This window comes from Gorilla gorilla, chromosome 10 (assembly GCF_029281585.2).
Source record: "Gorilla gorilla gorilla isolate KB3781 chromosome 10, NHGRI_mGorGor1-v2.1_pri, whole genome shotgun sequence".
NCBI classification, from domain to species: domain Eukaryota; kingdom Metazoa; phylum Chordata; class Mammalia; order Primates; family Hominidae; genus Gorilla; species Gorilla gorilla.
In genome coordinates this window covers 31,989,282-32,002,500 of record NC_073234.2, presented here as the reverse complement: position 1 = coordinate 32,002,500, position 13,219 = coordinate 31,989,282, and the positions used below count along the sequence as shown (strand labels likewise).

Below are 13,219 nucleotides of genomic sequence, written 5' to 3'. Positions count from 1 at the left end.
TTGGCTGTTTTTCATTGGAGCGTGTGAGTTTTAAATAGTAAGGAATTCAAGTAATTGCAGGAAGTGTGTTTCGGGGTGGTGGTGGTGGGGGTCAGCATTAGTGAATGGAGAACAAGTTCACAGTTTGGGTCTTGGGCCATTAGAGGAAGGGAGGAAGGGAGGAAGGAGAGTGTGTGTGTGATCCCCTGAACCAGGCTTGTGTGGCGGACTTGCGGAGCAGCGACTTCAGAGAGTTCATGAATGGAAGTCACAGACAGACCAGCGACTGCAGCCACCTCCAGGCATTTCTTAAAGGGGAGGGTTGTGTGCTTTTTCCAGGGTATTCTGGTAGCAGTTTGATTCTCTTGCTTTTATTTTAATTTCCATAATTGGTAGCTTCAGAAATGGCTTTGGAAGGCAATTTGCTTTAAATGTAGCCACCTATTCCAAAATGCCCTGGTTATTTTAGGAACCCTACCCTTTTCCTCCGGAGCTCTCTCGCAGGAGTTCTTCTTTTGGACTGGTCCAGGAGGTAGGGTCCTTCCTCAGTCGACTCCTGCAGAGGTCACATTTTGTGTGCGGTTTGTCCCCAGCGTTTGTGAGTAGCATATGCATGTGGTTGTGCTGACTGCACTCGCAGGCTTGTAAATTTTCACCCTGGGAAATTAGCAACAAAGCCCGATCTGTCTCGTGGCTGCTTTGCACTTTCCGAGGGCGGCTGTACTTGACTGAGCTGCAGAACAGGCACACGAGAGCGAGCGAGGGAGCCAGCGAGAGAGGGAGGGAGAGAAGGAAAGAAGAGGGGAGGGGTGGGGGCGAGAGGTAAATAGTCTTAAATCGGAAGGGAGCTGCTTCTCTGTGGTCTTGACAAGCGCTGCCTGGGCTCCGCCGGCTCACTAATAACTGAGTGACCTTTTCTTTGGCTGTATTATGTCTGGCTGGGAAGGGATTGCATTTTGCAGCTGAGAGCCAGAGCTTCCTTCAGCTCGGCTCCTCGCACGCTGCTGGGGTAAGTTGTCTTGAACCAGGACGGAGAGAGACAGCCTCGGACTGCAGTTGCCTAAAAGGAGGACACCTGTGGCTCAGATGCGGTCAACACCATTACTTGGCGGATCCTTGAGGACCTCATTATTTTAAACTTAAAAAAAAATAGACATTCCCTCCCCCGTCTTTTTTTTTTTTTTTTCAAACAATGCTTCTTTTTGACCTTTCCCAAGGAGAAGCGCTACAAAGCAGCCACTGTGCTTACTGAACGGCCTCCCCCTGTATCGCTTAATTGAGAAGGTAAGTGCAGCAACTGTGTACACACGCGTCGGCTTATTTGTGGTGTGTGTGTCTGCGGGTGCGCGCGTGCGTGTGCGGATGTGGGTATTTTTTTCTTCCCCAGCCTCTGCTAATGAGGCATAAACTGGAGCTGCAACCCAGCTCCGCACTGCAACTTTCACTCGGGCTGCAGCTCTACTGAGACGGTTTTGTTTAAATCATGTGAGGCTTCATTATTTTTATGATGAGACATGAAATAGATGCAGGCGGAAGATGTTGATGGAAGGAGGGAGAGCGGCTGCGGCGCGGAACGTCTCAAGTACGACTCGAGTGGATAATAGTCAAAGTTCACCATGAACTGCAGTATTTCCACACCCCTGACTCCCGGGGAGAGAGGGGCAGGGAGAGTTTGGAATTAGGAAGTATTTGCTCCCAGCCCATAGGAAAAGAATTCAGTCCTGGGTGGGTTTCCGGACCCCTCCCCCTTACTTGCTGGAATTCATGAACCCCCACTTCTTAAAGAGTTGATATTACAATCTTTTGGTCCTTGTTGACGCTTCTGCCTCTCTCCACGCAGCCATAATAACAAAATGTTGTTCCTCTGCCATGGAAAAGTGGCTGTGTTTGGGCATGGGGGGGCAGGCGGGTAGGGGCAGAAGTGGCTAGAAGAGGGAAGGTCCCTGGACCGAGGTGCCTGTATCCTAATAGATTGAGATTCAAACTGATGCAGCACATTTTTTACGGGGACTACCCAGATTGCTGTTATGAAATACAAGTCAGATTTATGATCTTTTTCATATTGAACATGATATGCTATGCTAACGCTGCATGTGACAGTTTAATCAAATCCATTTGTTACCAGGAAGCTAAAAGGGGCCGCTGGGATTTTAGGATTACGGGCAGAGTTAGGGAAGCATGTGGCTTTGTCATTCGCCATCATTTTGCACACTGCGAGGGGCTCCGTGTGTGCGCCCTGTCTTGTCTGGCCGTCCTCATCCCTTCCCCCACCCCCTGCCGCCACTCCGACCCGCTCCCAAAGTGGCTTCACAATAGTCGGTCCTCGGCGGTGTAGGCTGTGCACCAGGTCCACACTTAAGCGAAATCAAGGAGACCCCCTTCTACTTCTCCCTTTGGGCTCGGTGCTCAATGCGAAGCTGCTGCAACTCAGGCACGCCTAAGTCAACTCATGCAGAAAAAGGAGAAAAGTTTTGGTAAGGTTACAATCTATCATAGATGCACTTTGCTGGCGCTCTACACTCCTGGCTGCTCAAAAGCCTTTCTGCTTTTCCGCTGCTTTTGTGTCTTTCTGAAAGAACCGAAATATTATTGTTGTAACTGCTTTGAAAGACTGCTGCTTAAACCAATTAATCTTGCTAGATGCAACAAATACTGCTACATTCTTTGCAAACCATCCCTGTGTGGCTGCAAAGACACAACCACAAAAGGCTGGAGCATAAACTCCGCAAGGGATTCTTTGTTAGAGTGTATGTATGTTTCTTATTTTTTTTTTTTTATTTTGCATGTGAGCTGCATCAAAATTGAACTCAGTCTTGCAAATCTCTTGTTGGCCTTTGCCAAGCACTAGCACTTTGCTGCCATGGTAACTGTAATTAAACTGATAAGAGTGGAAAAATGTCAGTATCTCTGAGCCTTGCAGCTGCATTGGAGAAAAAGGGAATCAAATTGGTTCCCAGCTCCATTGCTCAAAAAGGGGAGGGGGGTGAAGGATAGGGAAAGGGGGCTGGGAGTTGAAGGGGCAGAACAGAGTTAAGCAGCTCCAGTGCTGAGATCTGGGGACATCTATTTGCATTGTTGTCCCTTAGGGGGCTGCAGCCTGTAGGGATGCTCTGGGCCAGTGAACAGAGAGAAACAAGCTTTTAGGCCCAATCCAGTTTTCCAACCTGGGTTGGGGGCTGGGAAGAGGATGAAGATGGGCAGGAGGAAAGAAAATCTTTTGTCTGGTGCCTCTTGGCAATCGAATGGCCATGTTGGCCAAATTCTTTTAATCTGTGTCAATGCTCCCAGCTGCAGAACCTGCATTCCCATTTTAGCATCTTTCTGAAGCACCTCATCTCTTCCAACCCCCTTTATGTATTCCCTCTTCCTCTTCCCTCTCCCAAATTGTTCTCTGTGAATTTTCCAACAGGGACAAAATGTTTTCTATTCACTCTGTGTAGTTAGTCCAAAAATGTAAGACTGTGTCTAAGTGCTGCAAATCTTTCATTATTATTATTATTTTTTAAACCCCTGTGTGTTGTGGAGTTGTGGTTACTTTGTTGTGTTAACTACTGAAGCTGAGACTGTGCGGATGAATGGCACAGAACAAGGGAACATAATGGAGGCAATCAACCGTTAGGCCGCCTCACAATGCAATCCAGGCAATTAAAAGCTCACCAGAGTTTAAATGAAATGGTTCTACTTATTTCTGCACACCACACTGCACAGGCTATTATTTATGTCTTTTTTTTAATTATGATTTCCCTTAAACTGTCAAATAACTCAGAATGGCAGGGTCTCAGAGGCAATAAGAATTTCCCTCAGAACAATTTACATGCCAATCTAAAACTAGTTATGAGTTCTGATGTGCTATGAGCAACTTGTGAAATGTTTCTTAGCTACAAACACGTAACTCTACCCAGACATGTTCTTCTGGAGGAAGAGGGGAGGCTGCTGACTGCTTTAAGCCTTTTAAGTACACGGTAACATGGTAACTACAAAATAGTTCTTTTGCTACAATTGTTAACTTGCGTGGAATTCAAGAGATTCCATTTTCAAGAGAATTGCCATGATGTTCTTCAAATAAGGTACCCGGATGGAGTGTGAAATATCAAACTCCTTTTATGCCCAAGGCCAAACAGAATGTAAGAGTTTCAAATATTAATTGGCCTCTGAGTGCTAAATTAAAATGTCAACACAACAAAAACATTTTGTGAAGACAAGTAGGGTAGTGTTACTTGTGCCAAATGTTGGTATCCCCTGTCTTGGTTGCAAAGCATTTTGAATAAAATAGCTGACCTTCTATGCTTGATGGTAGAAACACAACTGTGGGAAATATAACTTAGCTGCTACTGGGATTTTTTTTTTTTGATTTTTCATTTTTGAGCTTTGTGATAAATAAAAATAATAGCCTTATAAATTTAATAGAATGGCCGTTAATTAGGATGGCTTAATTAGAACGGCTTCTCTTAATATTTATTATCTAGGTGTTTTCAGTAACACCATCCAGAATTTCACTGAGTAAATCAAAACTTCCCCTTCCCCCTAGATACGTGGTTAACAGACACTTGGATCTGTTGTTCACTGTAATTATGGGATTCATTCCTTGTGGAACCTGCTAGAAGAGGATAACTAGTTCTGATCAAAGAAACTTCATTTGTTAGAAGTTCTAGAGAGTGAGATTTAGCAGAGCTATCAAGGGTTATGATTAATCTACACTAGGCCCTTAGCTCCTTCAAAGGAAAGGAACAGAAAGCAGGCTATAGGGATACCACCTGCTCTTCTTACAAATCCAGCTGTTAGTCTGCAGCTCCGGTGACTACAGCTATGCTTATGATGCAGAAAGAAAGAACAGCTACTCTGCTTTATTTCCTGCCATTCCCTACACAACTCTACCAGACAAGTTATTTTCTAATGAAAGTTCAACATCCTAACAATATTTTGTGCAACTCATGTATTATTTGTAGTTAGAAAAGTTATTCCGCTCTGCGGATGCTTTGATGTCTCTTACCAGTGGGATTTTTTTTTAAAAACAGGTTGTGAAAGTTGTGATGGGGGTGAAGCCTTCATCATAAGGTATCAGAGGAAACTGGAGGAGGTTTAGCTGTTTTGGAGAAGGAAAATGTACAAAAGTGCAGATTATAGCTTGACATTTCTTATCCTATAATGCATGCACATTTGGTGTTTTGTATCCTTCTACATGCAAGTTTAAAACTTTATGCCTAGGAGAGCAAACATAATGCAGCAGAGGGGTCTCTGGACTGTAAGAAGGCCATTTGGCTGGAGTCTATAGCGTAACTGTCCTTCAGCTTTGAGCAAGTCTCTGAACCTCTCTTGGGCCTCTGTAACATAATTTGTAAAATGAGGGAATTTGGAATTGATGATGTCTGCAGTACTTTATAGTGCTTAAAATGAGTTATTTGATAAATATGAGGCATTGGATAGTTGGTCCAGCTTCTTGCTAAAGCTGGGTGTTTTAATACCTAGGAAATAAGAAGACACTCAAGGTGAATATCCATTCATTCAAAAGATTTCAATCAAACTGTAAAGCCCATAGAATCCAGCTGGATTCCTTATTTATGATGGATTTATATCTTTAAAATATATAAATGTTTCTATGTTTAGCATAGTATACATATAATATGTATATATTTACTTATATATGTTTGTATAATTGTATATATATTTAGATCTTGCCTTCTATTGTTTTTTCTTTCCTTTATAAAACAAATAATTGCATGTTTATGGTAATAAATGGTATAATCATATACTTTAGGTTTACATAAAAGCATATAGTATATAGTTAAGTAATCTGCCATTAATGTAAGTGCTGACTGATGCTTGTGAGTATAAATGTTATATTTGAACACAATGAATACTTTGAAATATCAAGGACATAGAAGAAGTATTTGGATGCAAGCAAGAAATATAGGATTGGTGAGCTTTTCGGGTAGCTGTTCTGTGTACTTAACTATAAACACCTCTACTGCTGAATAAGGTTAGTGTAACCCCATACCAGGTGCACTCTCCTTCCACCGTCAAGCACATATTAAGTGAAATTTTTAAACAGTTAAGCGAAACTCATTTTTTTACTTCTAGGGACTGTGCATAGATTAATTTGTTAAATAGCTTTCTTTTCAGATTGTTATTTACTCACATTTTCTTTCTAAAGGAACTGCTCTATGGGGAGAATGAAGATACTATAAAATTATTTAATGTTATTGAACTTCATATTTATAATGTCACTTTACCATGGTCAGCATGAATTTATTATTATTGTCACTTGGCATGTGTAACTTTATGAATGATTTAATAAGCACTTGATAAAGTTTGAGACTTTTTGTTTCCAAAATTTGGTTTGATTTCAGTATAGCCCTAAACAAGAAAAGCTAACACTCCTAGAATAAGGAAATATTAAATATTTAACTTGTTTGAGGTCTTTTTATTCTGTCTGGTAGTCTCAGCTCTCTTTTTTGCTTTTGTCTTCCTTTAGGTATACAAATGCTCTCAGTCCAGCCAGACACCAAGCCGAAAGGTTGTGCTGGCTGCAACCGAAAGATCAAGGACCGGTATCTTCTAAAGGCACTGGACAAATACTGGCATGAAGACTGCCTGAAGTGTGCCTGCTGTGACTGTCGCTTGGGAGAGGTGGGCTCCACCCTGTACACTAAAGCTAATCTTATCCTTTGTCGCAGAGACTATCTGAGGTAGGAATTATCCTTGCACACCAGTGATGACTGGATGCCTTTTAAAGTACTTTTGTAAGTGTATTTTTTGTTTGCTTGTTTCATTTCCTTACTGCCAGCTTATATTCCTGAAAGAAGTTGACCTGTCAGCCTTCAAAGTGTTGCCCTGTGTGTGTTACTCAAATTAATGCTTAAGGAATAGCCAACAAACCACAATATTTAAAGTATTTCAATTTGGCTTGCCTGCACACTCAGGCAATTGCTTATGGCGCTGCCTATATTGGAACTGCCAGTTAATGTCAAGGTGTATTTGGTCGAAATCAGCATTCAGGTTGATTTACTTATTTTTGCTTTTTTTTTTTTTTTTTTTTTTTTGGAGCTTAAGGGGGAATGGGGGTTGAGCATAACACAAAGAAATTAATCAGCCATTTGGCAAAATATCTTAACTATTTTTAAAAAGTTCAACTTGAAAAAAATGTACTGTGTAAAAGAGTTTAATTGTTGCCTCTAAGTTGGACCTGAGTTTAGTCTTCTAAAGTTATTCAGCTGTCTTCTCTGTTTCAGGTGTGTCAGAGGAAGTCAGGTGCAAATCCTTGGTTAATATCTATTAGCGCATTTATTGTAGAGTTTTGAAAACTTTCCCCAAGTGTAGATACATCTTCCTCCCGCCCCACCTCATGACATTCTAAACGGAAATCTCAAAAATACAACTAAGCAATTGAACCGCCTCAGACTTGCCAGTAGTTTTATGGATAATAACAAAGTAAAGGCCTCCATCATTATAGGAAAATGACAGCCACCCTCCAACCTGTAAACATCTGAATGCTTTCAGGACAAGGCAGGTGTTCTTGGTTATGGAGCTATGAAGCCTACTAAAGCTTGTTTTCCAGCATTAAGTACTCAACACAGAATTTCTGCTGAAGGAAAATTATTTTGCTTTTCAGGCAACTTTGTGACTTACTTCAGCTGCAAATTACTTATATTAATAAAGTAGGATCTATCAAATTAGAGAAATGATATATGGCATCATTGGGATTTTTCATATTTAATACAATTAATCATTTTTCTGGTCTGACATTAAGCGATTTATTTGGAATTTTTTCCCTTATGACAAAATTTATCAATCAACGGTAACTCCTTTAGTACCTTGGTCATTTGGTGAGGTGTTTTCTAGGGAATTTGGTCGTTCTTAGTATATAATTCAGCTATTTTCAGTCAGATCCGATCTTTAGATATAAAAATATATCATTTGATTAACGGTAGTTACAAGAGGGTGAAAGCGGTGCTGTTTATCAGATTCTACTCCCTCTCGCTCTTAGGACGGCCTCATCTGACAGCCTCCTGACTAATTATGGCCACTTGTTACTACTTCTCTGTGTTCCAAGTGCGTAAAACACATGCAAGGTGCCAACAATGAGAAGTCACTCTCTCCAGCCAGGATTTCCCTCATTGTGTTGGCACAACTAATCAAAATTAATGTATAATGTTCATTCTTTTAGAACTCTCCAGTCTTTGAACTTTCCTCTTTGAAATAAAAATTTCTCTTCTGCCCATTGTGAATTAGAGCCTCATTTCCACATAAAGCATTTGTATTTGCTTTTAGTGATTTAATACTGCTTTTTAGTTTTGCTTTATCTGTACTAACCAATAGTCATAGCTTTTTGACTCCTTTTGACTTTTACATTTGTTTGTAATTTCAGTATCTCAAGTGGATTTATGTTACCATTTCAAATAAGGAGTTTATATAGCCCGGGCAATGTTAAGGTGTTTTAATAAACCAAAGGACAAAAATTAAGTAAACTTGAAAGAATGTCAACTGAAATATCTGGGGTTTTTGAAAACAAAAATAAAAATTTGCCAAGGAAATACCTATATTGTGAGTATAACATGCTTTTTAGCTGTCAACATAGCATCGAGCAAAGGCACTAATCTTAGATTTGTTTTGTTTTCTTTTTCCTTGTGGTAGTAAAAATATATGATTTTAAACTGGTATTTGATAGTCTCAAGTGTTTTGCTAAAACGCATTTATCAAAAATAGTTTTCATATCAGAAGTTTTTGTATCTCTATAAGAGTGTATGTGCCTTTTTGTAGAATAACTTTCAGTTACCTCCTGATAGGCTCAAACTTTTAATGGTGGTTAACTTATTAAAAGTATATAATATTCTTTCAAATATAAACCCTGGTCCTGATTGCCAATATATTCATTTCTCAGAGTACGATTTCCTCTTAAACTGGTCATTACCACATTAATGGCCAGTTGTTATGTTAACAGCCTAACGGTTGTTAACATTTCAAACTAAGTTGTTAACAGCAATCTTGTCCCTTATTTAAACTGAAAGTTTGTTGTATATAATGTGACTTATTTGGCAACTTCATCAACACTTAAAATTGCAGAAGTGAAGTGGAGAATTGGTGTGTGTAAAACACTGTGTTACGTGTTATAGATTATGCCGCAGATGTGGTATTTAGTTTTATGTGGAAAGCATGTGTCTCAGTGAAATTGTGTAGATGTTCAACAGCATATGTCTCTGATTGGCAAATTAAAATAGTCTGATTCTGTATGGTAAATCAACAAATATAGTCAAGCAGATTTTATTTACAAATTAATTTCTTTGATTAGATACAAATAGTTGTTCAAAAATGTTTATTAAATGCTTACTGTGTGAGAGGTATGATTTCAGGCAATGGGTGAAATTAGCTAAAGGAAAAAGGAAGGTACACCTAAAGTTGCCACTATCTAATTGTTTATTTAATTACATAGAATCTGTAATATAATCAGTGAACAAGTAATATTCTGTGGTTATTTTCCTGAGCTTTAAAAGTAATTTTTCTCATTTTCCTCCAAATTCAGCATACTTCCATTTTGTATTTTATATAACCAATGTTTAATCACTTAAGTTCTATTTTAAAAGTTGTTTTATTTTTGGCCCTTGGATATTATGTAATTTCTCTGAGGCACCAAACTGAACATAAATAACTTACATATTTATATTTCATGTCTAAATTATTAAGAACATAAGTAAGAATAAGGAAAGTAATAAAATAGTAATTTGCCTGTCCACATATATTGTTGGTTACAAGTATTGTCCTGGGCCGGATGATTTTTTACATACAGTGAAAAGTAAAATATTTTTGCCAATTACATTTAGCTTCTTAATACACTTCCCCCTCCATAAACAGAAAGAAAGAAACACTCCTAATTATGAGCAATGAGACTTAAAGATCTGTGTTTTATTTGTGTTACTTTGAGTAGTGATAATGATGATGTGATTTATAAGTTCTTTGAATGATAATTTGAGATATTAAATAATATGAAAATATAATAATTTAGACTGTAAGATATTTTCTTAAGGGTTATAGAAACTATTATGGAAAATTTGATGTCTTTCCATTTTTTTTCTCCTTTATGGCACTAGTAGCTATATTTAAGAGAAAAAGAAAGAAAAATCTTCCATAGTTTGTACACTAAGTATCAAATCTTAACAGTGGAATTTTTCACTTTCCAGAACTGGACTGGCATATCATTCATTTAGCTGTGGAACATAAAATGTACATATCTGATGAGACAGAATTTGCCCATTTGTGGGATTGCTTTCCTCCTTTGGAAACTCATTAGCTAAAGAAAGAGAAGGACTGACTTTTTAAAACTTCTTCTAACATGTTTCTGACTGAAATTATGAAATCTACACAGTCAATATTTATATGCCAGGCAGACCAAGAAATGTATCTGTTAAAAATCTATCCAATGCATTTATAATTATTTTTATTTTTTTGAAGAGTAACTTATGACAAATTAGATATAGAAACATCTTTGTACTTTAAGTTGGACCTTAAAATTGATATTGTCTAAAGTAGATTAAAAATGACTGTGTAAAAATAGCAAAGTTGTAGTGATAATGTTTAAGGTACTCATCACTGCAATCTATCAGCCTTATTTCAGTTTGAAAAAATATGAATAAAGTAGCCAGCCAGTGCATAATCAGAGTTTTAGAATTAGGAATTCTACATGCTTTTATTTAATGTTTTGCAGCAAGCATTAAATAGAACTAGGAGAAATACCAAAATACTTTCTTTTTCAACTTGAAGGCAATAAAGGATGTCAGAATGTAACTAGAACTCAACTTCTGGGCAATTTTTTGTTGTTCTTTCTTTGAACCTGCAACTTTTTGTGATGTACTTTAAGCATTAAGTCTATATAGGCTGTATGTATCTTGTATCTCTATGAATGATATCTTGCCAGAGTTTATTCAAAGCTGTTTGCTGTGGTATGTGCCATGGAAGCTGCTTATAGCTTTTCCTATATAAGAAGCTGTAAAATGTCTTATATAAAATTTAATGCAATTTGCTATTTTTATACGTGAGGATGATTTGTTTAAAATGAAACTACTGGGAAAGAGTGATGCTTCATGCTTCACCATAGTTGCTAATTAACTAAAATGATTTGAAGCTTGCTATGCTGACTACAAATTTTATATGCTTTAATATAATAATATAATAACTCTAAAAGAGAAAATAAAAATAAATTGCCACATAGGGCATAAATCTAGCTGTAACTTTATCTCACACTGATCAAACCTGGTGCTTCTAAATTTTTACGTAAGGTCAGCTTTATATTGGTACATAATTATAAGTGTAAAGGTAAATAGGAATATGTTGTTAATATTATTTTATCTGGCAATTTATAGCACAGATGCTTTTTTAATGTTGATACAATATTCATTCTTTTTTCTTTCGTTGTCATCTTTTTAATATTAATCATTTGGAAGTATTTTTCCAGGAAAGCAATGTATTCTTATTATTTGAAAAACCACTTTTTACTGTTCTAAATTCTGAAAGCATAAACTTTTATATGAAATGGAACTCTACAAATAAGCTTTATTTCTATAAGCTTCATTTGGGCTTTCAAACACTATATTATTGTCATAATTTTTATATTTGAATGTCTAAGTTAATTTTAGTATTATGAAATATTTTGACATGAGCATATTGAACTCCATATCTGTTACAAAAATACTGTTATATTCCTTATAAATTATCTTATTTGCAGCTTTATAAAAAGTTACAATTTTAAGATCATTTTTCCCTTTATTGTAGAAGTATTATTGAATTCTGTTTTAAATATTTTAGCGTTTATACTACTCCTGAACCAATACAAATTAGGAGTGATAATTTTTTTGGATAATTCTTCAGAAGGGTGCCCCTCATTCTGGAAAATAGTAGGTGAATTCACACTAGACTTCCTGAGCAAAAACTGCCCCCAAACAACTTCTATTAAAAATATTTACTGCACATACAGAATTTCTTCTCATTGGTAAATTTATCTGCAATATCTTTCTATCTTTAATTCTATAATGCATTCATTTTCAGTAAATGAGTATTTACCAATAATATAATTATTTTACTTTTGTGGCTTTTTGTTTTAGTTTGTTTTGTAGACTTGAGATAGTTTCACTGGAAATTTCACGACCCCCCAGAGTATTAAAAATATTTTATAATGTTTCTGTATCTTTATAGTTTTTTTATCTTTTATGAGTACGAAATACTTCAGTCAGGATAGTTTTTACATGTAAGATGGATAAGTTAGACATACCTGACTTAGCAGAAAAATATTCTGTTTCTACAAGTGTATTTAGGATTAAATGCATCTGGAAAACCTACATTTGAGAATTGCTAAAATTGCTTATTTTGCACTTTATAAATACATAGAATTCTGGGAAATAATTTCTATTTTTGGTTGCTCTTAGACTATATCAAAGTAAGCCAGCACTTCATTTATAAACTCACCATTAACTTCCATTAAGTGACTAATAATAAATTTTAATGGTGTGTTTTGACTACATAAACATAATTTGTTAAGCAATCTCATTTTTAAAATATGCTGAAAGTAGTAATTTTGTAAATGGTTTTGATGAATATATAAATTGTAGAAATGTATTATGTAGTTCCGTTTTCTGCCTCACATAAAAATGAAATAGCCTAAAAAAAGAATTGCACCAACCTAAATGACCGTTGTATTTCCCTTCATTACACTGTGGGGCACTGAAGTCTTATTTTGGTATTTGGTTTGAAAACATTTTTCCAACTCGTATGAGAATGTCTTCTATTATTCAAAGCCATGTACTGCATCCTCATCCTATCTTCTGAAAAAATTAGCCAATGTTTCTCACTTTTATCAATAAAAAATACAATATATGAAGTGTCAATGCTGGACAAGATCTGGAAAACAAAGGGAATAAAAAATAAAAATAGCCATACTCTGTTCAATTTGCTAGGTATTTTTATAAAACTCCATTTGTATTAGCCATGTCTCTATAAATGGCCTTTTTCTTTCTTTTTTATTTTTTAGTTTAATTGGCTTATAAAAATTGGTTTATGTATATGATTACTTCTGCTGATACATGGCACTTCGTCTTGTTAAGCATTTGAAGAGGTGTGGATCTATATACATACATGCTGCACATACAGAGATTGGAATCTGTGTAACCTTAGAATGGCCGTTACCTTTTGTCATCATTGACTTTAGCCAACAAATCACCATAGCTTGGTAAGCTTTAAAACTAGTAAAATTCAAACA

General features: G+C 36.7%; 1 protein-coding gene and 1 long non-coding RNA gene across 10 annotated transcripts in view; one reads left to right on the top strand and one right to left on the bottom strand.

Annotated features, from left to right (window-relative positions):
- Nucleotides 1-13,219, top strand: part of LMO3 (LIM domain only 3) — a 61,811-nt gene that overhangs the window by 2,830 nt on the left and 45,762 nt on the right. For 2 of the 9 annotated variants that reach the window (XM_004052815.5, XM_004052814.5), the window contains exon 2: nt 6,452-6,665. In XM_004052815.5, coding sequence (XP_004052863.1) covers nt 6,460-6,665 — 206 coding nt within the window. In that variant the 5' untranslated portion in view covers nt 6,452-6,459. Of the gene's footprint in view, nt 1-147; nt 512-558; nt 578-624; nt 1,264-1,316; nt 2,454-6,451; nt 6,666-13,064; nt 13,190-13,219 lie in introns of those variants that run through there. The other 7 variants (XM_004052816.5, XM_004052817.5, XM_055358743.1 and 4 more) reach the window with 7 other exon arrangements.
- Nucleotides 1-13,219, bottom strand: part of LOC134756554 (uncharacterized) — a 94,926-nt gene that overhangs the window by 55,067 nt on the left and 26,640 nt on the right. The window lies entirely within an intron of this gene.